Source organism: Octopus sinensis, linkage group LG7, assembly GCF_006345805.1.
Source record: "Octopus sinensis linkage group LG7, ASM634580v1, whole genome shotgun sequence".
Taxonomy (NCBI): domain Eukaryota; kingdom Metazoa; phylum Mollusca; class Cephalopoda; order Octopoda; family Octopodidae; genus Octopus; species Octopus sinensis.
Window position 1 is genome coordinate 100,964,395 of NC_043003.1, and position 24,635 is coordinate 100,989,029.

At 36.2% G+C, this 24,635-nt stretch overlaps 1 protein-coding gene across 1 annotated transcript in view; it reads right to left on the minus strand.

Annotated features, from left to right (window-relative positions):
* The window catches only part of LOC115214492 (probable 3',5'-cyclic phosphodiesterase pde-5), a 287,952-nt gene that overhangs the window by 136,727 nt on the left and 126,590 nt on the right, over nt 1–24,635 (minus strand). The window contains exons 7-12 of the mRNA XM_036505003.1: nt 16,313–16,406; nt 13,474–13,532; nt 12,616–12,666; nt 12,116–12,174; nt 8,657–8,705; nt 1,106–1,236 (exon numbers count right to left, since the gene is read on the minus strand). Coding sequence (XP_036360896.1) covers nt 1,106–1,236; nt 8,657–8,705; nt 12,116–12,174; nt 12,616–12,666; nt 13,474–13,532; nt 16,313–16,406 — 443 coding nt within the window. The remainder of the gene's footprint in view (nt 1–1,105; nt 1,237–8,656; nt 8,706–12,115; nt 12,175–12,615; nt 12,667–13,473; nt 13,533–16,312; nt 16,407–24,635) is intronic.

Below are 24,635 nucleotides of genomic sequence, written 5' to 3' on the forward strand. Positions count from 1 at the left end.
TAGTATAGTATATTATGGTGGCATAACGAAATACCATGTATCTGCAAGTTATTAGTATTTACTTTGAATCTCCTTCTGAAATGTGACGTTATTTTAGAAAGCATTATTAAAATACTTTTCATTTAACTCTTAATTTAGCCATTCTATTTAAATGTTTTTTAAATTCATTTTTCTACTGTGGTCAACTCTTTCCCATTATTTGACACCTATCTGTCAACTAAAACAGTTTTTTGGAGGTCAGTGCTATTAATCTGCTTAAAACTGTTAAGAGCGGATACAATTGGACCTTTAGCCCTGAAACAAACATCAGAGAAGATCCTGGGTCAAAGTTGCTCTTTGAGTGGTTTGGTCAACCCATCTTATCATGTAAAGGGGAATATATTAATTGGTAGAATTTGAAATACAATTTTAAGCACTGCGGTTGATACTTGTAAATATCCATTCTGGCAGGGGTCTGTCCTTTTTGTGAATGAATTGCTGCTTTAGGCTTCTACTCATATGTGAAGTGAGTTACCATCTCTCCCAAGAATGAAGTGAGACTTGCAGGTACAAGGTTGAAGGGTAGTCACAGATGGGAATCAGACACATTATAGACTAGGACACTACAGAGACTCTCATACTCTTACTCTCTCATTACTCTAGACATTACTCATCATCATTCTGCTGTCAATCTCTTCAATTCTTCACAGATTACTCAGTTATCAACCCATTTGCTCTCTAATTCTTTTATTCTTTTTTAAGTATTTACTTGACATCAATTACATCATAGAAGTCATTGTGACCATTTAAAATACAAACACAGTTATATCTAAAACACTTAAACTGTTCTATATTTCTTGATAGTATTGGCAGCTAAAGCATCAAGTTTTGTCATCCCTCTATGACCTGGTTGCTGACAGTTCAACTTCAGTGGAATCTTGTCAGTGACCAAGTTGTAGAAATACCTTGAAACTTGTCACTTTATAGTGTACAATACCATCAAGAAATACAAAAGTGACAATATAGATTTTAAATGCTCTCAATCATTCATGATGATACTATTTTCATTTCTTCATATGATTTTAGATTCAATACAATTATCAAACAAATATAACTTGCAAATAACCTGATATCATTTGACATGTATTTTTCTGGATCTGAACCTGCATCAAATATTCGGGAAAATAATTCTTTACGTTGCATGTCCACCAAAAATAGAGATGCACGGTCAGCATTTGTTAAGGTCTTGGCAGAGCTCTAAAATTAGACAAGAACAAGTTAAATTATTAAACTAAGTCACATTGAGATGCTTATCTTCTACTACTGAAACTATAACACTCAAATTTATATTGTATGTAATTTAATTCTCCATAATAACAGTAATAAATCTGTCAAAGGTGGAGTGTAATAAACCTGTTAAAAAGTGGATGAGCTTGCTCAGAAACTATCTAAACAGCATTTTTTGTTGTTGCTGGCAATGCCATTGTTAGTATCATACACTATACTACCAATTCATGAGAGTAACCAATAGCCTGAGACCATACACTAAGGTTGCCCTTGGCAGGGTTAGACCTACCACAAAGGGAAGCAGAGCCTTTTTAGCATTGGCTGGCAGGCTCCCAGATGTGGGATAAAAACATTGGTGTTTGACATCATAATGCTACAGCCCTGGGTTCAATGCCAGATAAAGTGTTATTACAACTGCATTAATGAAACTAATCCTCAAGTAAAGTTCTCTGACAGCAAGTCTTACCATGACACAAGCTCAGCCTGGTCATTATTCAATTACAGCTGCAAAGATCTTATAATAAATTTGCTTGTCATTATGTTATTTGGCTTTTACGTGATTAGAGAAAGAGAGAGAGAATGAAAAGTGGGCGAGAGAAGAAGGGAGAGAGAGAAGCATCCATGAATGTAATTGTAATACTTTCAAGTGATTAGTTGAAGGGAATGAGAGGTGAAAGAAAAAGAGAAAAAGAGGATAAGGTGAAGAGCGAGACAGAAAGGAGAGAGAAAAAGAGCATCCATGACGTGTGGTAGGGAAGTGTAATATTTATTATGTGGTTAAAAAAGTTAGTTGTAGGTGGTAGTGATGTAGAAAAAGAGTTAGAAATATAATTTTCGCAGAGGGGTGATGTTAAAGAAAGGCAGAGAGAAGGGAAGATGAGGTAGTGGTGGTGCATGGATAATGAAAAGTGTATTTTTTTTGTTTTTTATTGAACTAAATTTTTTATATCATTTAATGCATACACTTAAGTGCAATTCCATGAAATATTCACGCTTATTTATATGGTGAATATAGGCAATTTAACTAAAAGTTGTATCATGTACAGAATATTTTTCTTTCTTTATGGGTGAAATGGAAAAATAAGAGTGAATATTTATTTTATGAGTGTTATGCATTAAGTCTATAAAATTGTGCATTAAGTATATAAAGTGCATTAAGTAATCGTATTCCAGTTTCCTTCACTTTTCAATGAGTAGCAGATGAGCAACTATCTTTTCATACAGATACAACACAGGCTACAGGTTTTTTAGATAAAGTTTCCAGAAATAACCCAATAGGTTTACCATTACTTCTGAGAAATATTCATGGGTCCTGCTAGTTAGGAAAAAGGGTCTTAATGATAACTGAATTCAAAATATTGCTACATGAATGAGCCTGTAAAAGAAAGTATTGAATAAGAAACAACAGAAAGGAGAGAAATATTCACCAAGGTCAAATCAAGTTTAACTTTTTACTACAATGGCTAAATGAGATATGAACTAGTGAAAAAATGAGGCTACCAACTTTGAGTGGAATTGAGTGAAAAACTAAGTTGCAAAGATGTTGGACGAGATATGGGGGGTGTTCATTAAAGATTTCCCCGAACCCACTTCCCAAGGACTGGAATAAATAAAATCATGTGTGATAAGTCTGCCAAAAAAGCATATTATGCTTCTCTGCTGCAGAAATTGTGGGATGTCATCAAAGCAGAGAGGCGTGGTATGCTGACCAAAGGAGTCCACCTCCTCCACGGCAATGCCCCAGTTCACGATGTGCATGTTACCCAGATGAAAGCACACTCCTGTGGCTATGAAATCCTTCCTTATCCCCCTTACTTTCCTGACCTTGCACCATTTGACTTCCACCTCTTTTCAACCATGAAGTCTTCAATTGTTTCAACTGAACTTTAGTCTCAGGATCATAGTGATGGACCCGTATTTCATCCTGTGTGATAAGTCTGCCAAAAAAGTCCTTGTTTTCTTGGCACGTTGACAAAAATGCCTGGGAGCAACTGACTCATTCCTGCTTCTGAAAAGGTGTCAGCATCCAGGGAATCCATCGTGCAGACAACTCTCACATGTACAAATAGTCATGATTTTTCCATGGACCCTACACTTATCTTCACTTTTTTGGTTAGTTGCTGAATAGTTATGTAGTGATCCTCCAAAATGGTAACTTCCACTTTATGGATGGTGTTGTCATCAATGGCGGAATGTGGTCATCCAGGAGCAGTTTCCTCCCATGTCTGACCACATTTGAACTGGCGATGCCAGTGCATGACTACATTGTATGGTGGTGCAATGTCACCATAAACTTCTTTCATCTCATCAAAAGTCTCTTTTGGTGTACAGCCTTTCAAGTATAAGAACCTGATCACTGATCTGTGTTCGACTGCCTCCATTGAAACACCTTAGTCCACTTCAGCAGCCGTAAAAGACAAACGAATACTAGTGGAAAGCTGCAATTTACAATGTGGTATGTAGCGACATGTATGTTTATACCTGTACAAGTTCCATTTCCTGCAATAACCGGAAGTGGGTCAGGGGAATTCTTTAATGAACACCCCTCATATGAAAATCAATGTTGAGAAAGTAACAGACTTAACTTCATACACTGGACAACTTCTATTGCCTTAGAAATTTCTGATGTTAAATGTCAAGCAAAAAAAAAAAAAAATGGAAATGGAGACTTGAGAATCAAGTTGAACAGTGATCTTTGGAGAATAAATACAATAATTAAAAGATGGTGAAGGAAAGACACAAATGAGCTCCAAAGAAAGTCTTAGTGACAGGATTACAGGTAGTTAAAGAAGAGATAAGATAAAAATTGAGGCAACATCAATAAAAGAAGAAAAGCAAGGGGTAACTCTGTAATTATAGGCGTATTAGATACTTACCATTATTCTGCAAATTATTAATTGACCCAATAGCAGATGAATTATATAGCTTTTAGGAAAAAGAGAATCTATTATCAGTGAAGAGGAACTACTGGTCTGTATGTTGATATTTTACTATTGGCTGGATAGACTAATGTTCCACACTATTGGGGTTTGGAGTGCCTGAGAACACTTGGTCAATGAAAAGGTTCTTTTTTTAGAATGAGCAAAGAGATCATGATTAGTAAAACTAATATGTGGAAGTGAATCATTTGGAAATGTAAAAATGCAGAGGGGATTATTTCAGGAAAACACACTCCCTCCATTGTATTTTTTTCCTAGTGTTAATCCTTCTGACAAGCATACTCAGAAAATCCAGGCCTGTCTATAAGTTTGCTAAAACCAGAGTGAAAATATATCACCTGCTATATATGGATGACATCGAACTGTACATGAAAAATACAAAAAGGAATGGATTCCCTGATCCAACAGTAAGAATATTCAGCAAAGACTGGGGTGAATAAGTGTGCAATGTCAATCATGAAGAGAGGCTGAAAGATTAAATAAAGGATACAAGTACCCAGGAGGGAAAGGTAATGGGCAGTGAAATGAGAAAGTCTCCAGAAGAAAAGAAGGCTTAGAAAGGTGCTTGAAACAAAACTAAATAGATGGAATATTATCAACACAATGAATATATATTCCTTACCATTATTAGGATACCCTGCTCCTTTTCTAAAATGGACCAAGACAGCTACAAGAATTAGAAGAACTCAGAAGCTACTCAATTCACAGTTATGTACTATTCTAAAAGTAATATCAACAGTCTCCACTTTACTTAGAAAGAAAGGAGGCAAATGACAAATTAGTATTGTGATTGAGTTTAAAAAAACTATGTTGTACATAATGATGAAAGAATATTATCTTGGGCTAGAAATACCCCACCCCCACCCAAATAATCACTAGAATTGTGAAAAGTTTCGAGAATGAGAAGGAAGATTGATAGGACAAATAGCTGAAAATAGAAGGAATTATATGATCTTTTCATGCAACAAATGAGGAAGTTGAAAGTGAAGAATGTTGGTTGCTGACATGAAAACCTGAAATGAGAAACTGAATCACTGAACAAGCCATTGGAATGTACTTGATAAATACATACAAAGTTATAAAACTATGACAACAAATGTAGAATCTGTACATAAGGATATGAAAGTATTAATTATTTCTTAAGTGCATGCAGGTAGATAACACAAAACGTGTGCAGACAGGACTGTGTTGATAAGAGAGTGCATTGGGATGTTAGCTAAGTATGTGGATTAAAAGTAGCAGAAAAGTGATATGAGCTAGAGGCTGTGATTGAGAATATATCTAATTCTGGGATTTCTCCATAAAGAGTGTCCAAACTACTGAAGCAAAAAGACCACATATGATTGTAGAGTACAACAAAGAAAAAAAATGAGATCATAAACTTTGTAATACCATATGAGTGGATTACCAAAGCAAAAGAAATATCCAGACCAAGCCAGAGTGAAAATTATTCTTGTGGTAATCAGTGCACTTGACATAACACCCAAACTTTTACTTAAGACACTGAAGAATATTAGAATTGAAACACATTGTCAACCAGAAGAAAAGTGCCATATTGTATTTGGCAAGAATTCAAACAAAGATTCTGGAGATTTGAGGAGACTTATTATTAAACATCAGGATAGCATCCCTGCAAATTAAATTAGCATGTAAAAGCTTTTGAATATTATCATTTTAATAATCATATGTACATATATGCATACACACACATAAAAGCACACAAGCATGGATATACACACAAGCATGGATATTAACATGTAAAGTTGTATGTAAAAACAATTTAACATCAAATTGAAGGATACTTCATTGCTTTTTTGTAGAGTAAATACTAAGTTTTGGAAGCAAGAGGTCAACAGTGACTGCCTACTAGCCATCATCAGACTGCCAGATGATAAGTAAGCCAAAACTTTGAAGTTACTGTCAACCTTTGCCTTGAGAAAATTCATATACACACAGTTTTGTAAATTCTAATTAAATTTCCTATAGATAATATGTGTCTGGTGACTAAAGTCCCATTATTTCAAAGTGTATTCCCAGATATTATAACCAATTTCATGAGCTAATATATCAGACCACATATACTTGCAGTATTTTAAAGTTTATAACAACTTACATTATTATCAGTCACAGCACAAAACATTTTGATAAGATACAGATCTTATGAAATCTAAGCAGCTGCATGCTTTTAGCTTCATCAAATATTTCAAGATTGAAGTGATGTAACATCACTTGGCTGCCAACTATGGCCTTCTCTCAGTGGTGGTGGTGGGGTTCATGGTGGTTATTAATTTACAGTACTTAAATTTTTCTTATGTTGAAATCATATTTTAAATTGTTTTTATTTTTTTAAATGTATAATTTCATTAAAAGTACATTTATATGAAATTCGTTTTTAAGTAAAATTTTCAAACTTTATCCTTTTATGCCTTATTGCTTCCTGAAAAGTTTCAATAGTTTAAATCCTTCCAATATCCATTGCTCATGGAGGAGAAAACACTTATTGGAGTCCTTCCACTACTAGTTATCTCTGGCCAGTTGTGGATGAGATCATTTTGTCTTTGGTTGGCCTCTTGATCTTGTCCATTGTCTTGATATCCATTCTGTCACCCTGATTGTCCATCTGTTCTCCTTCAGACATGTGATGTGACCAGCCCATCTATATTCGTTCTCCTTGATGATTCTTATAATGCCATTGACTCTCTTGTGCAGTTGAGTCAAGGTGTTGGTTTCTTTGTCTCACTGTGTGATGCCAAGCATGATTTTTTTCTTTTCTAGTGGGCCACAATGAGGTCGTCCATGATGGTAGTATTGAGAGCCCATGTTTCATTGCAATAAATCCATCACTGGCAGGATGTACTAGTTGAAGATCTTTGCATTAATTTTCATGGAAGTTGGAACTTCTCATGAGATTTTCCACCTTTGCAAAGGTCACTCAAGTGCTATTCTTCTCTTGATTTCTAGGAGGAGATTTCTGTCTTTCATCACCATCTTTCCCAGGTAGATGTATTTATCTATGTTTTCTGTGGTCTTGCCATTTATATAGTGACAGGCACTAGCATAACGTGCCTGTTGAACATGATCTTAGTCTTTCCAAGGTTCATGTTGAGTAGTGTGGATATCAGTGAGCCTTTCTTCCAGTTCCTTAGTTGTATGCAATGTCAAGGTATTATCATCTGTGAAGTCTAGGTGACATAGTTATGCCCTTCTTGTCCCATTGGATTTTGATGAAGATAGCATCTTGCTGGCACCATGTAAACAACCAGTGATATGCCTTGATTTTATTACTGTCTTGGTGTAGCCTGAGGATCGATGTTGCACTGCTGTAAAGATCTTTCAGCATTGCAATGTAGGCAAGGTCCACTCCTTGGTTCTTCAGTGCTGTAAGGAGTGGTTTGAATCCTATGGAGTCAAAAGTCTTCTCACAGTCAACAAAGGCAAAGCAGAGCAGAATGCTGTATTTGTTTGCCGTCTCTTGCAACCTAACAATCTGAATGTGATCATTAGTAGAGAATTCTGCCCTGAAGCCATTTTGTTCCTTTGGTTGATAAAGGTCCGAGGTGCTGAGCATCCTTCTGAGCATAGTGTTGGAGAATGTCTTATAGATGATAGGCAGGAGACTGATGGGATTGTAGTTGCTCAAGTCTGTTTTGTCCCCTTTCTTTAAAAGCAAGACCCCTACTGGATTTTTCCAGCTGTTAGGGACTTTGCCTTCTTTTGAAGCATTTGTTGAATAGCTCAGTGAGTTAATAATAAGGGTTAATTTGACAGATTTTCCATAAAATTCTTTATATTGATTCTCATTAAATTAGACTTTTCTCTTCAACTTTATCTCTTTTAGCTTTCTTTGACTTTGCTTCATGTTCCCCTCTACAAACCAGATCTTCCTGTCTATACACTAAACTTTTAATGGTGAATTGAATTGTTTGAAGCTTAATAGGCTAAATATGACTTATTTTTAGCAATAGGTGTCCATATGCTTCTTGTTAGGGTGCTGACACTAATTGTATGTTCTTCTAATGAATGTGTCATGTGACTAGGATATAAAACATAATCTCCTTTTTTCATTGGAGAGCAACATACAACATTATTCAGTATTAGACTCAGTGAGCGGTATTAGAATATCTGGATAAGCTACTTGAATATCCAAAACCAGTGGAAATGTTGGAATGATTTTGGGGATGGATCTAGTGATTGATTTTCTTTTTTCTAAAACAGCAAAACTATTACCCAACAAACAATTGTAGTCTTTCTGGTGAAGAACTATGAAAAGACTTTTAGAATTTACAATGCTATTGACAGAAACCAATAACACTGATAGCTAATTATGATGCAACTATAAGGTATTTGTGCTAATTTAGAGAGTAATAAACAGAATTTAACAGCACTTAAAAAAAAGTCTTGTTGAACACTAAAAATATATTTGCTATCTACAATGTAGAATAAGAACTTACCATAATCTTTATTATTATTGTATCCATGCTCATGTCACTGAAGATGGACCTGTGGAGGGATAAAAGAAAAAAGAAAATGAAAACAATTTTTTGTTTTATTCTGATCAATAGATTTAATGTCAGAGACATCTCAGCCATGACGTTCTTATTTTGTTTTCAGACATTGTACATTTAGAACAACATTTTCCAAAGTATCCTTCATTTTTTAAAGAGAGGTTTCCTACTCTCAACAAACTCTCTAATTTAGTTTCTTTTTTATTATAATTTTTATTAGAATTTTGACTTTAAAAAAATATATAAACTGCCACTGAAAATGTCTCTTCTTTTAAAACTGTTTTTTCTTCAATTAGAGATTGTATGCATTCTCACTAGACTGATCATATTTTGGCAATATTGAAGTTGATAGCTGAAAATGGTAATACTTTCGTCATACACATCGATTCAATGGTATTTAGTACATTTAATAGTATTGCCATTTTTAATTAATCTTGTATATAAATAGCAATTTCTGTCTGTCTGTTACCATCTTGCTGCCCAAACCAGGGAACCAATCTTCACCAAACTTTGTATACATGTTGAACTAACATCCAATTCAATTATAAGCTAATTGGATTGCAATAAAAATCAATAATGGACCGATTACAGGGGTTAGGGTATTACATGATAAAATGAGAGGGGGGCAAAAGTGTTAGGTTCAGAAAAATGTGGCATAATGAGGGTGGCTGATATCAGGGAAGGGGAGGAGAAAGGAAGAGATAGACACACAGGGAATGTGAGAGATAGACAGAGAGAACGACAGACAAGGACATCTCCTATACATATAAGAGAGAGTTTTTTTTTTTGTGTGTGTGTGTGTGTATATATGTGTATCTTATGCATTCGAAAACTGAGCTGCCAATTTTGATGTATGGGGTATCAAAAGATTCAGTAATCTCATGACTTTATTTTCATTTACATATTTGCCTTAAAAAAATTTTACATTATAATCTTTTTCTATAAGTCAACTATCATAAACATTTTATACCATAACAATGACGATGACATCACATTTTTCTGTATGAGTATGTACCTTAAAAGAAATCCATTTCTCTATATGTTATGACAAAATACAGTCACTCACGCTCTCTCACATATATACAAAAAAGATGTATACATATGTATTTATGTATGTGTATATAAGAGAGACTGAGTGAGTACCACTTAGACATTACATCTTTCACTTTCTCCTTTCTTTTACTTTCTCCTTTCTTTCACTTTCTGCTCTCACTTCAAAGCAAATGTCATGGTTTCACTTTCTCTCTTCTTTCACTTTCTGTTCTCTTCAAAGCATAAAGAAATAAATTTTTTTACAGAAAGTACATTCAAAAACTGAGTTGCAATTTTGATGTATGGGTATCAAAAGATTCAGTGATCTTTTGGCTAACAAATAAACTTTATTTTCATTTACATATTTGCATTACAAAAATATAACATTATAATATTTCTATAATTCAACTTTCCTAAATGACATTTTATACCATGATGACAATGATGTCACATTTTCTGTATGAATGTGTACCTTAAAAGACATCTATTTCTCTATAGTTTATGAGGAAATAGAGTCACTTACTTTGTCTCTCACATGCACATGCACACATACATACAAAAAAGATGAATGCATATGTATGTGTATATGAAAGATAGTGTGTATGTGTGTGTGAGAGAGAGAGAGAGAGAGAGTGCCTCTTACTCATACATGCAAAAAATATATACATGACAACATACATCTTCATTCTCTCTCTCTCTCTCTCTCTCTCTCTCTCTCTCTCTCTCTCTCACACACACACACACACTCTCTCTCTCTCTCTCTCTCAGTAAAACTTCTGTATGAATTATGTTATTTCTTGCTATGTGCACACACAAAATTACAGCTCAAATCCAAGTGAAATCACCTTTTTCTATTCTGTAATTCATGTTCATGATGAGTGTATTTAAAAACCTCTGATCTTCGATACATATTTTAAAGCAAGTTCTCCCAGAAATCTTGTCCTTTACCTGTTGTTTCTAGCATGTCTGAGGTGATATTTGCACCACCCAGCCAATTTTTTTCCTAAATTTCTTCTGATTCCTATGTTTTCAATACAGGAGATTAGGATTTCGCCCAAAAAATACATTCTCGCTATTTTAATTATCTTCCCCACCTTCCAATTTCTTCATTTTTTTACTTTTTTCAAATTGTTTTGAATTTTTTCCACAGAGAAAAAAAAACAGAGAGTACAAATCTTTAAGAATTTCTTAAAGAAATGCTAAATTCTCCTTCCAAAACATCCACCCATCACTTCACCACTTTCAAAATGCAACAAACTCCCAATGTTTCACTTTTAGCTTTTTGGAAAGTGGGGACGTTTCTTCAGAAATAATGTCATTTACCTGTTGTTTCTAGCATGTTGGGTTTTCTGGTGGTGCCCTAATATTTTTTATATCTGCTATTTCAGTACAATTCAACGCATGCATAAAACATCTGATGAAAGTGAAACACAGGGTGTTTTTAGATTTTTGAAAGCGGGTAGGTGATGGGTGGGCAAGGTGGGGGAAGGGGTATTGAGTGTCTCTTTAAGAAAAATTAAACTTTTTAAAAAAATTAATTTCCTAGATTCGTAATCTCTGTATTTTTCTACATGGATAAAAAAAAATTCATTAAAAAGTTACAAATTAAGAAATTGCAGTGGGGACGAGGGGAAAGTAAAATTATGAAAATGTGATTTTTGGGAAAAATTGTATCAACTCCCTTTTATACGATGAAACATTACATAGTTTGTGATCCTTCTTAAGAACAGAAAGTGCCATCATGCAAACTCATGCAAATTGTCACCTTCACTTTTAAACAAACAATAACTTCCATTACACCAGTAATTCAGTTCACTATATATCAACTGTGCTGATTCTGCCCATAAGAAAGGAACAAATAATACAATATGGCTGTAGGTCATAACACCCTGGCAACACTGGGTGTTATATAAAATATTGAAATTTTGTTTTCACAAAGATTTCTGGCTGTCACATAATCGACAGATTGTATTTCATTTTAACACTAATATTGTTTCATTCATGGTCGAGGTACTTCAAGTTTAACACCCAAGCTCATCAAGTTCTAAGTATATACAATTGAATTTTTCTTTAAGCAGTGTCCTTCAAGTTGAGGTTTTGTATGTTAAACTAACAATAGACTATACTTGTCTGAACCATTAGGTATTTGGAAGCTAGAATATTAGTTAGTTGGAAAATTTTTTGTATAATCAATTTGATTAGCTAAGAGAAATAAATATAGTCATCACATGGTTAAAGTATCAATTTTTAGGTGTCAATATAGTGGGTATGAATTTATTGAATTTACTAAATGTTTAGTAAATCTTTTTCAATTAAAAATTAGCAGTCTTCAAAAGCCTTAAATGACACAAGAAAAATATTTGCTATGATTACCTTGTCACAGTTAAAATAAAATCATTCAGTTGTCTTTGATGTTCCATTTGGGTCCCAATCTGTTAAAATTTATAAACATTGACCATTACAACATATGATGTAATTGATTAAACATATGTAAATACATTTAGTCCAGTTCCTGATAACATGCTTTCATTAACTTCGGTTTTAACCTTAATCATTCTAGTCAAATTCTTGCTATTTATCTATGCAAACTCAACATACTCATACTTAACAAACAGCAACCAGTTAATTATACATTTTACCATTCAATATAGCTTTGTATCTTAAATATATTCATCCTTCTTAGAAAATAAAAGTTAAACCCTCAACCAATAACCATATGATCAGCAACTGGACTATTGCATATTAATATATAACAATATTCATAAGGTTCTAAATTGGACTATCTAAATTTGAGAGTACATGGAACAGCAGGTGTTGGACCTGCTTATTACTAAAAATCACATTTAACTTTAAGGGTGAACATATTTTCTCACCTCAATATTCTTCAGAAGAACACTGGCCCAAATACGAAAACAGTATGCCAACTACAAGCAAAAATTAGAAAAAATTAAATTAGTGAAATATAATGTGATAGTGAAGATTGAAATGATGATTGTGACTAGTCTATTGAGTTGTACATAATTGATTTCTAAAATTTTGAATCTTCAATTTTGCCTTTAAAGCAGGTAACTCTAGACTTCACTTTTATTTTACAATTTAACTTAAATTAATTTTTTTTCCAAAAAGCATTGTTAAGAAAACCAGTTAATATTGAAACAAGTTAGTACTAAGTTGTAAGATAGAGAACAGAACCATTTTGTAATGCATAGATATGTCTCTTCTGGTGGTTTTTAAATTCAGAAAATAAAGTTTACTTCATACTGAGTCAATAAAATAAGTACTAAGCAATCAAGTACCAGGTGTTTATTAAATTTTTCAAATAAAAAAAGATTTGGAACATTCCATTAAATTTTAGCTTCTTTTTAACAAGGCATACTTTTCATTATTTTGAAACTTAGAGGATAGCGAATTGTGTATTCCTTCCTTTTCTGAGAGAATAAATGAAATGGTGATGGTGTGAATAAAATCTGGAAGCTGGTCTCAATATCAACTCAGAGGTTTTCGTCTTCATGTTTGCATATTAGTCACAGGATCAAGTTTAGAACATTACTGGTATTTAATTTAACACTGGGTAGGAATAGGTGAAAATTGAAGAAAATGTAGATAGAATGGAGGAATAAGCTATGAATGTATGAAGACAGAAAATGGGAAGCAGAATCAAAAAATGGGGCAAGTGGGGGATGGGCACACTCCAAAGAAACTACGAAAATAGCGAAGAGATATAAACTTACATGTTTATCTTCCATTTCAAACATTAAGTTTTCACCCAATCTATAAATATCAATGATACCTGCCAAAAATAATCAAATATATATAAATTGTCTTTGTTATATTAACACTATCAAATAGAATGCTTATTTATTTACATATTTGAATTAATCATGCATTATCTCATAGCTTTGAAATTTCAATAATGTGTCTCTTTATTCTTAGAATGACATTGTATGGTAGGTGTGAGAGGCTGGATCTGGTTGGTTTGAACATAAAACAACTAGAATATTTTGGATCTGAATATGGCCAGTTTAAATACATTGCATCCTATATATGCTGTTCTATTAGTACTTACGCGTTGAAAAAATATATTTTTCTACTTGTACTACAATACATTTCAGCGCTTCAAAAACAAACTTATATTTATTTACATATGACATTATTAGTAATTATGTTTTGAGACCATTTTCTGGCAAAGGTAACATGGTGACCTGGATAAAAAAAGGTGAAGCTCATGGCAAAGTTAGAGGGCTTCAAAATATGGCTAGTCGTATCCCACTTTACTTAGAAGGAAGTGTGCTGAACCTGTATTTAGAGATGGAGGAATTGGATTGGCTAAAAGTTAATAAGATCAAAGAGTGACTGAAAAATGTGTATATGGAAGGAGCTTTTAAAGCCTACACTTAGCTTGTGAGAGTGAGATGGATAAGCAAGCAAGTTGATTGTAAGAAAGATAAGGAAATTAACTGAGTTAGCTACATTTACTGGTGGAGTGATGGAGTGGATTGTGAAGCTAGTTTTTATGACCAGATTCCCTAATCACGTCTCAGTGAGGTTGCAGCAGCTGCAGGATATAAACATGAGGTCAGTGGGTAACTTAGTGGAAAAGATGCAAGAGTTAACACAGAATGATGTGATGTTGCAACAACGGTGATGACGGATACTTGTAGGATGAAAAGATAGGTAGCAAATAATGAAAACTGGGGTATGGTGAGAGAAGAAAGACAGATGTTAAATGGACCGTGCTTTAGGTATTAGAGATTGTACTTTCTCTCATTGGGTTGTGCACTGTGCATTTGTTGGCTTCACCCACACTTTATCTCCTATCTGACCAGATACAGACCCTTCCACTTCAGACTGCTGTGGGACAGTTTTTTGGTAGAACAAGCTGGGGAGTCAGTTCCACAAAGAGCTGTATTCCAGTATGAATGGAGACACCAGAGGGTGGAATCACAGCAGTCTGCATGTCCGAATTGGAAACAAAGTGTGGGTGAAGCCACCAAATGCACAGAGCACAACTCAATGGGAGAAAGGAAGGGTGACTGCAATTAACACACAGAATAATATATTTAGTGGACTGAATGCTAATTTACATCTTGGATGTTTGTATAATTGTTAGCTCCTCTGATGAAGGAGAGGGAAAGACCAGCTCAATGATCATGTGTTGATCACAAAGATAGTGTCACCCACCCAGGTGGATGGATGACTTGTGGAGAAGTGAAGGAAGACATCAGGACCAGAAGCATGTGGGGAAGAGGGACATCAAGAGAAGAAGCAAGGGGAAATGATGTCACATCAAGAAGTGGGACATATAAACAGCCTCTTTCTCTGAACAGATTCAGAGGTGAACAGACGTATAGAGAGAATTTCAAAGGGGTTGTAGTTTCTGGTTAGAGTTTGGGGTAGTGTACACATGTAGGTATGTCCGACAAGTTCTCTATCCTTGTGATGTGAATCTGGATACTCTGTTCTGAATTCATCTGAAGATAAGAGTTTTCTTATTTTTTTTCCTTTCCTTCTACATAAAATACATCTGGTAAGGTTTCTGGAACATGAATCTTACTTTATGTTTATAATTAGCTTGTTGATCATTGTGTTTATTAAGAATTTGTTTCCTGTCAATGAAGAGAATTTCTAAGGCCTTGCAGAGGCAGAGGTAACAAAATTTTCTGTGACCTCTGTAGGGTTGGGATGTAGCCAGAATGGACAGTTTACTCTCAAAGCTAATATTTTGGGAACTGGGTAAGTGAATATGTTCAACTGAGGGAGAAGATATTAGTTTAACATTAAGAAAAGGAAGTCTATGAGTTGAAATTTTGTGTTTCATCAGATTAGTAGTATATCTTATGTAAAATTTGTTAGTGGGACTCATACACTCATACACCACATTAATGTGAGCTTTTCCCACTTTTCCCAGTTGTGCAGTTACAACTGTCTTCTGGTGGATGGGGTAGTAAAGGTAATACATTCAATATCTATTATATACAGTTAGATTGCAGGCTCAAAGTTGTAGAAACAATACAAAAATGTAATAATACGCAAGTTAAAACAATAGTAATATGTAATGATAGCATACAGTAATCCAATAACCAAAAGCATTTAATTAGCTAATATAAACAAATGTCCATATAGACAATATGTAACTTGTTTAAGCTGATTGTGTACTGCCTGACTGATGATTGTGTACTGCAAGACTGATGATCTGTACTGTGTCAATAGTGTTACACTGTCGCCATAGTCTCAGTAACCTAGAAACTCCCCTAGAAGTCAGCAGGTAATAATACAATGCAGTAAAGATTTTTGCTATATGGTACATTAGCAGCAATCTAAAAATAAGAAGTGTCTTTTCACCTTCTAGAGCTGAATTTAACTATTTTACTGGTCAGGTTAAAATTCAGCTTTATTGAATTAAGTTGCTTTGAACTCATCTGTAACCTAAGGGAATTGGGAGTGCATTAAATCATTCATTCCACTCATTCTTGTATACATCTTATCACCAAATATCAAGTAATTTTGTTCATTGATACCTGTAGGCAGGCTCAATTTCTATGCAGATGACCTATTTTTATTGGTACTTACTAATTAGATGGCCAATCTCATCACAAATTGGTACTGTCATGACCGAAAATAATGTTTCATCTACCAATGATTTCCTGCTTGAAAATTGAACTTCCTGAAAATATATAAAGTTCTATAAAAAATGTTTGCTTAATGAGATAAAAAAACCAAGGCTGTGTAGATATTAGAACATTTATAGATAGAAGGTCTTACAGCTGTTTCTAGGATATTTATTAATTATATCCCTTCATTGGAGAAGGTGTGAGAGGATGGTTGAGTAATAAATTAATATATAACTTACACATTTAGCATTGTGCCTTCCCTGCTGATATCCATATTCAGTTTTAGCAGACAGATGTTTCAGAAATTAATATCTAAGATGTTAATGTAAATCATATTTGTTGTTATATAAACTGCTTTGAAATATGGCTAGTTTTCTTGCAAATTGTAAATTTATTATCATTAACATTAAAATCTTGGTCATTAATATGTATGTATGTATGTATGTAGTCATTAGTCAACTTTTTAGAGATGAGATACAGACAGACCTAAGACAGCGAAGTGATGGTGGTATATTTTGTTAACCAGTCAGTTCTGGTTGTAAACACCTTGACATGGACCATATTGATAGAATAGTTTATCCTGCTAGCACTAAGTGATTGATAAACTCTCAAGTGGAGATAAAATAGTTTAGTTAAAAGAACAGAAAAAGACTGAATTCTGTATTTGAGAAAAGGATATCATAGATGTTCTGTATATATAGATAGTGTAACAGCAAATCAATTAATTAAATGTTAGTTTTTTCAGGAAGAGTAGAAAATATATATATATATATATATATTCTAATCTTAATCATGAATAAATTAAATGATTAAATATCAGGCTGAGTAAAAAGTAAGCAACATTTTGAAACCTGAAATTCATCACAGTATATTTCAACAATGCAGAAATTTTATTCGTGAAAATGTCAATACCATTACAATCAACATATTTTTGCCAACGAATTACAAGTTTGTTTGTTCCGGTAGCATAAAAATCTGGAGTTTTGGAGCAAATGAACTCTTTGATTGCACTTTCAGCATTGGTTTGATTTTTGAACTCCTTCTCTGACAGGAAACCATCAAGGTGCTTGAAAAAGTGATAGTTGGTAGGAGAAAGGTCTGGGGAATAAGCTGGATGGAGAAGAACTTTGTAGTCAAGTTCCCTCAAGTTCCAAACGTAATTGGTGAAACATCTGGTTGAGCATTGTCATAAATAATGATTGATCCTCCTCTGTTGACCAGTCTGGAACTGGAGTTGCAATTTTTCATTCATTTTGGCAATTTCATAGCAATATGTTTCTGCAGTAATGATTTTTCCGGGTTTTAAGAAGTTACTAGCATTATAGCCCAGCATTGCCCAGGATTAAGTTAGGATTGTTAAGCTAATCAAGCACTTTGTTTCCAACCAAACTAAGTAACACCGACATCAAATTTGAGCAAAATCCACTGAAACTGGTAAATGTTTGGCTGAAAATGGGTTGCAGACAATTTGATTGGGAAATCCCAATTGGTTTATTGATGTTTCCACTCATCGATTGTTTATATATATTTTTTTTTGAGAACTTAAAGCATTCAAAGATCCCATGATCAAGTTTGAACAAAATACGTCAAAATTGGTAAAAGTTATGGTTGAAAATGGGGTGTAGCCAATTTTAGTGGGAAATTCTATAAGGAATCGGTTTATTTATTTTTCATCCTGATTGAATGGGAAACCCCATAAGGAATCAGTTTATTGATTTTTTACCCAAGTAGGACTTAACCGAACACAACATTGCTGATTCAAAAAATCTATATTTATACTTTAAAGTTGGTTTTCACACCCAACCCAGTTCTGCAAAATCAGTATTGAGACGGGAACGCATGGGTTGGGAGTTTGACTGGCAGAGGTGATCAGGTTGCACATGCTGGCCCTTTCGATACCCCCCCCCCATCATCTAACCCTACTTGGCCCATGAGTTGGGAGCCCTTCCAGCAAGGAAAATAGAATGCCCAAAAGGGCTCCCGATCCTCTGTGTCAGAAGAGGTTATGTTTGGATCACAACTAAGCCTTAACTTAAGCTTAAGCATCAATACCACATTACAGCACAGATATATTACCACCCCTATTGTACATACGCTTGGCTGTTGAGAACTAAATGACTTACAATCTATTGACACAATATTCATGGTGACAAATTGGAGGAAGGAGCAGGCCTTCCAAGAGTAGTGATGATATTGCCATTAACCTTTCATTTAAACGATTCCAAGTCAACATCAGCGGGAAAGATATGAAACAGAAGTTTCTTAGGCAAGTTCTTCCACATCCCACACAGCTGAAAGCTTTGCCGACCTTGAAAGCAACAACATTGTTTCCACCAAATTTCTTGAATATGAGATTGCACTGGCAGAAGACTTAGGAAAGTAGGTCACCAGAGCATTTGGGATTACTGAAGCCCTACTTGAGAATGTTGTTAATAACTGTCTCCATTTTCTTTAAGATTTTAGAATTGAGCATGCAAAGGCGATAGATGACAAGATTAGAAAGGGGAGTTCTTAGGAATGGGAAATTCTGTAGCACATCTCCAGAGATCAGAGTAGATTCTTGTAGAGAGGGAGATTAACGAGTTTGGTGCCTATATGAACTAGCTCAGGGGTACAATGTTTGAGGGTAATGTCAGGGCTGTGATAGTTGGTTCAAAATGAGTAGTACTTCACATTATGCATGCATCTAAGGTGGTGAACCTGAAAAAATGGAAGGGAATAGATCTGGAAATTTTCCAGCTGTGTCCAGTATGGATATGAAGTGGGATGTGAAAACGGATGGATTCTCTACAGGAGTCACAGTTGCATTGACATATTTAGATACATGAAATATCATTCAAATTAATATATCCGAAAATACATGTTAACACAATGTTTTCAAGGTGATCCAAAATTGATTAAATTCAAAGTGAACTAAGAAAATATCTCCATTACATGAATGCATACAAAAAGACTGTTAGGAAGAAATATAATCGAAGAAAAGTTATTTTTTGTATTCAACTTCTGATGCCATCAGTGGATAATGAAAAAATAAAAACATTTGAATTCTAAGTTATGACAACTAGAAATATAGAGGTTCTACATCACGTCAATTAGTTTTCTATATATTAAATATAATAAACATTTTAAGAAAAATTATGCTTATTATATAATATATGAAAAGCAATTATAATTAAAAATTGAAATATTTAAATATTTCTTCTTAATGTTCTTTTTGTGTGGGTTTATGTACAGTAAATATTTTCTTAGTTCACTTTAAGTTTAACAAATATTGGATTGCTCAGAAAACATTGTGTTAACATGTATTTTCAGATATATTGATTTGAATAAGTATTTTCTGTATCTAAATTGCTGGCTTTGTATGGTGAATTCAACAATTAAAGGTGCTATTTTCTCTATCTGTGTTTCTGTGCATGTATGTGTGTGTGTGATCATCATCATCATCATCTATCAACATCATCAACGTTTAACATCCATTTTCCATGGGTTGGACAGTTTGACATGGAGCTGTCCAGACACAAAATTGTCTGTTGTGGTATGGTTTCTACAACTGGATGCCCTTCCTAACACCAACCACCTTACAGAATGTGGTGGGTGCTTCTTACATGGCACTGATATGGGTACATTTTATGTGGCACCAGCACCTGGAAAAGACAAGCCTGTATGTATAGAAGACTGCAGTTTTACTTAGCTTGACATGTCTTTAAGTTCAGCAAATCACCACAAATCCCAGTCTCTTGTCATTTCCTTAGTGGTGTATACATATATGAGTATGTATATATGTATATATGGATATATATATATGTATATAAGGATATATATATATATACATGTATATGTATATATATATGTGTGTGTGTTTGTATATATATATATATATATATATATATATATATACTTGCATAGCAAGTGACTTGATCTGGGATCGTGTGCTGGAACAAAAACAATTGCAGCGTGGAAGGTGTTTATAAGCCATTTAAGAAACATACAAAACCCATTAGATTCACTTCAACATTTAAATTTAATTTGTCAAAATATTTTCGTCTGTTTGAAACCGCGACCTGTTCACTGACAAAACTTCATGCACCACGAAGTTTTGTCAGTGAACAGGTCGCGGTCTCAAAGCGACGAAAATATTTCGACAAATTAAATTTAACTGTTGAAGTGAATCTAACGGTTTTTGTGTGTTTCTTAAATGGCTTATAAACACCTTCCATGCTGCAATTGTTTATATATATATATATATATATATATATATATATATATTGTTGTTGGCATCCTTTTTGTCTCGGGAGACAATGGAGTTGCACATAAAGTAGTCTAGTCCGGCTTTTACATTTCATGTCCTGATACATTTCCTGCTGGGGCTGTGTAGTCCTATCCTGGACAAACACTCTCTCTGGCAGGTACCACAAATGTAGCGATGACTGTTCCTGGCTGGTTGTAATGCCATAATTTCTTGTTGACGTCTTTTCTTGTCTTTCCATTTCTCCTCTCTTTCTCTGTCACTCCTTTGTATTCCCTCTTTTACGGTACGTCGCCATTCTCCACGGTTGCCGGCAACTGCCTCCCAACCGCTAATATTGATGTTGCAGGCCTTCATGTCCCTTTTGCAAATATCCTTGTAACGTAAGAACGGTCTACCCACAGACCTAGTACTCCTAGCAAGCTCTCCATAGAGTATGTCCTTGGGGATTCTGCCGTCTTTCATACGGCTAACATGCCCAAGCCATCTCATACGTCTTTGTGTGATGAGTGCAAACATGCTTGGTATTCATGCTTGCTTGAGGACATCTTTGTTGGGGATATGATTCTGCCATTTGATGCGGAGGATTTTCTGGAGGCAGCACAGGTGAAAGATGTTTAGGCGACGCTCTTGGCGTGTGTATAGCGTCCAAGTCTCACTTCCATACAGTAGAGTGCTAAGTACACATGCCTGGTAGATCTTCATTTTCGTGGTCTTGGTCAGATTATTGTTGTCCCAAGCCCGTTTGGAGAGTTGGGCCATCGCAGAAGCTGCCTTGCCAATGCGTATATTGAGCTCAGCGTCAAGGGATAGGTTGACAGTTGAGCCAAGATAGGTAAACTTCTCCACCTCTTGTAATCTGTGGTCTCCAATATGTATGTTTGGGATGTCTGATGTAGCCTGACCCATGATGTTGGTCTTCTTAAGGCTGATAGCTAAGCCAAAGTCGTTACATGCTTGCTCAAAACAGTTAATGAGCCTTTGGAGGGCTTCTGTGTGTGATACCAGAGCGGCATCATCAGCAAATAGCATCTCCTTGATCAGGACGTTTCTGATTTTGGTCTTGGCACGCAGGCGCGAGAGATTGAACAGTTTCCCGTCACTTCTACTGTGCAGAAACACTCCATCATCTGATGTCTGAAAGGCATGTGAGAGTAAGAGCGAGAAGAAGATGCCAAACAATGTAGGAGCAAGGACACAACCTTGCTTTACCCCGTTTTTTATTTGGAAGGCCGCTGATGTTGAACCGTTGTGCTGTATGGTGCTTTGCATGTCATCATGGAAAGACTTGATGATCCTCAGCAGCTTTGGTGGACATCCGATTTTTTGGAGCAGGATGAAGAGGCCTGTTCTGCTTACCGAGTCAAAGGCCTTTGTTAGATCAATGAAGGCCATATATAATAGCATTTTCTGCTCTCTGGACTTCTCCTGAAGTTGGCGTATGGAGAATATCATATCGATAGTTGATCTGCTTCTTCTAAAGCCACACTGCGATCCCGGATAGATTCGAGAAGCAAATAGGTGTAGCCTGGCCAGGATAACGCAGGCAAAGGTCTTTCCAACATCTTAGAAAAGATATTCCAACATCTTAGAAGAGATATTCCACGGTAATTGTTACAATCACCACAGTCACCTTTGTTTTTTTAAAGCGTAATGATGTTAGCATCCCGCATATCCTGAGGGACTGTACCCTCTTCCCAGCACTGACACAGAAGCTCATGAAGGTGCCGAAGCAGGATGGTGTTTTTGCCGGCTTTGATGATCTCTGAGGGGATGCTGTCTTTTCCCGGAGCCTTGTTTCTTGCTAGGGAGTCAACAGCCTTGGTGAGCTCTGCTATAGATGGTGGACTGTCAAGTTCGCACATGACTGGCAAGATCTTGACACTCTCGACTGCAGCCTCAGCCACTGTAGTCTCCCGTGAGTAGAGATCCTGGTAGTGCTCCACCCATCTATCCATTTGCTTGCTTTGATCCCTGATGAGATCTCCAGTAGTTGATTTCAGAGGGGCTGACTTGGTTGCGGATGGACCGAGGGCCTTCTTCAAACCGGCATACATCCCACGGGTGTCGCCCCTGTCAGCAGCTGACTGGATACTCTGACAGATTTCCTGCCAATACCTATTTGCATAGCGTCTGGCTGTCAGTTGGGTTTTATTTCGTGCCTTTCTGAGTTCTTCGAGTGACTTTGTAGAAGAGTCACTCTTGTATTGCATCTGAGCTGCACGCTTTGCTTTGATAACTGGCTCCAGCTCTGAGAGCCCAGCATTGAACCATGCCGAAAGTATCTATTGATGTCGTATACAAAGCTTCCCTGATATAGTTCCTCCTACTTCCAGCAGAGGAGGTTGGGCAGCTACTGAGGGCAACCTTGATAGAAGCAGCAAAACATTTTCGCAGTGTAGGATCCCAGGTTCTGGCAGTGTTAATGCGTGGTCGGCCCACTTTCTTGGAGCGATGGACTTTTTTAGGCAGAATCCTCACCCTACTTCTAATTAGTGAGTGGTCTGTGTCACAATCTGCGCTGTGGTAACTGCGGGTCAATAGAGTAGAATTCAGAAAGGATCTCCGTGTAATGATGAGATCCAGCTGATGCCAGTGGCGAGATCTTGGATGTCTCCAAGATGCCTTATGGGATGGCTTGTTGGTAAAGAATGTGTTTGTGATGCACAGGTTATGGTATGTGCAGAATTCGAGTAGTCTCTGACCATTGTCATTCATGTTGCCAATACCAAAGTGTCCAACACAAATGGGCCACGAATCATGGTCAGATCCCACATGAGCGTTAAAATCCCCTAGAAGGTAGATATTTTCAGTCGTTGGTATATTTTCTATGACACAGTTGAGATCTTTGTAGAACTGGTCCTTGGTCTCCTCTGAGCTGTAGAGAGTGGGAGCATAGATGCTGAGTAGATGGACTGAGCCAGAAGAAGTCGAGAGGCACAGTGAGAGGATACGCTCAGTGCCTCCTGATGGTGGTTCTATTGAGGAGAGTAATGAGTTTCTCACTGCAAAGCCAACGCCATGTTGACGAGGTTCTTCTGAATCGCTTCCTTGCCAAAAGAAGGTGAAATCCTGCTCTTTGAGTTTGCCGTTTGAGGGAAGTCTTGTCTCCTGTAGCCCAGCAATGTCTATGTTGAGCCTCTTTAGTTCACGGTCAATGATGGCCATTTTCCTTGTGTCTTCAACCCTGAGTAGATCATCAAATATTCCAGGGCACATGGTCCTGACATTCCAGCTTGCCAACCGCAGGACTGGTGGTTTCTTGACTTTTAGTTGTTTGCCTGGTGCAGAGGTTGCAGGCCGCTTTTCAAGTCATACTCTTAGCTCCAAGCACCCAATGAAGCAGGCGGCCTGTGGCGGGTCAGCACCTTATTAACTGGGGGGTGCCCAGCTTGAGGTGGGCAGTAGCTAACCAATAGGACATGGAGGTCCTTCCCACCGTCAGAGGTAACCTGTAGCGCCCATATTTTATGCCAATCTGAATGGACTTATCACTCATGACTGTTACCTCCCGTGTTGTTTCTGCAGCTTTTTACAGCAGCACTGAAGTGTCCTCTCCAGTTTTGCACAGGCCTGGGCTAGAGATAAGAAAGTCCTGGGTAGCCCAATCGTCAGGTTTCCTCTCTCGACCAAAGGAGTGCAGTGCATTATGTTTGGCACCTGCTTGGTTGCAGGAGCTGCCGAAAGAGTGTCGAGTCGAACACTAAACCGCCTTCAGGGCCCCACTCCGGATTTCTTTGAAGGTTGTCTCCTTTCCGTAACCCTGGATAGGGGCCCATACCGGGTACTGTCAGCCAGAGCCAGCTGAGCCTGGAACTCGTTTCAGGCAGGGTCGTCACTCCCTGAAGTAGTGAAGAAGTTCGTTACCCACTACCTATATATATATATATATATATATATATTTATATTTTCTTTTACTTCTTTACATGTTTCAGTCATGTGGCCATGCTGGAGCACTGCCTTAAAAATACCATAAACCTCCAATGGAACTTGAGCCCACAATTCCCAGTGTCTTATCCATTGAGCTGTGTATGTG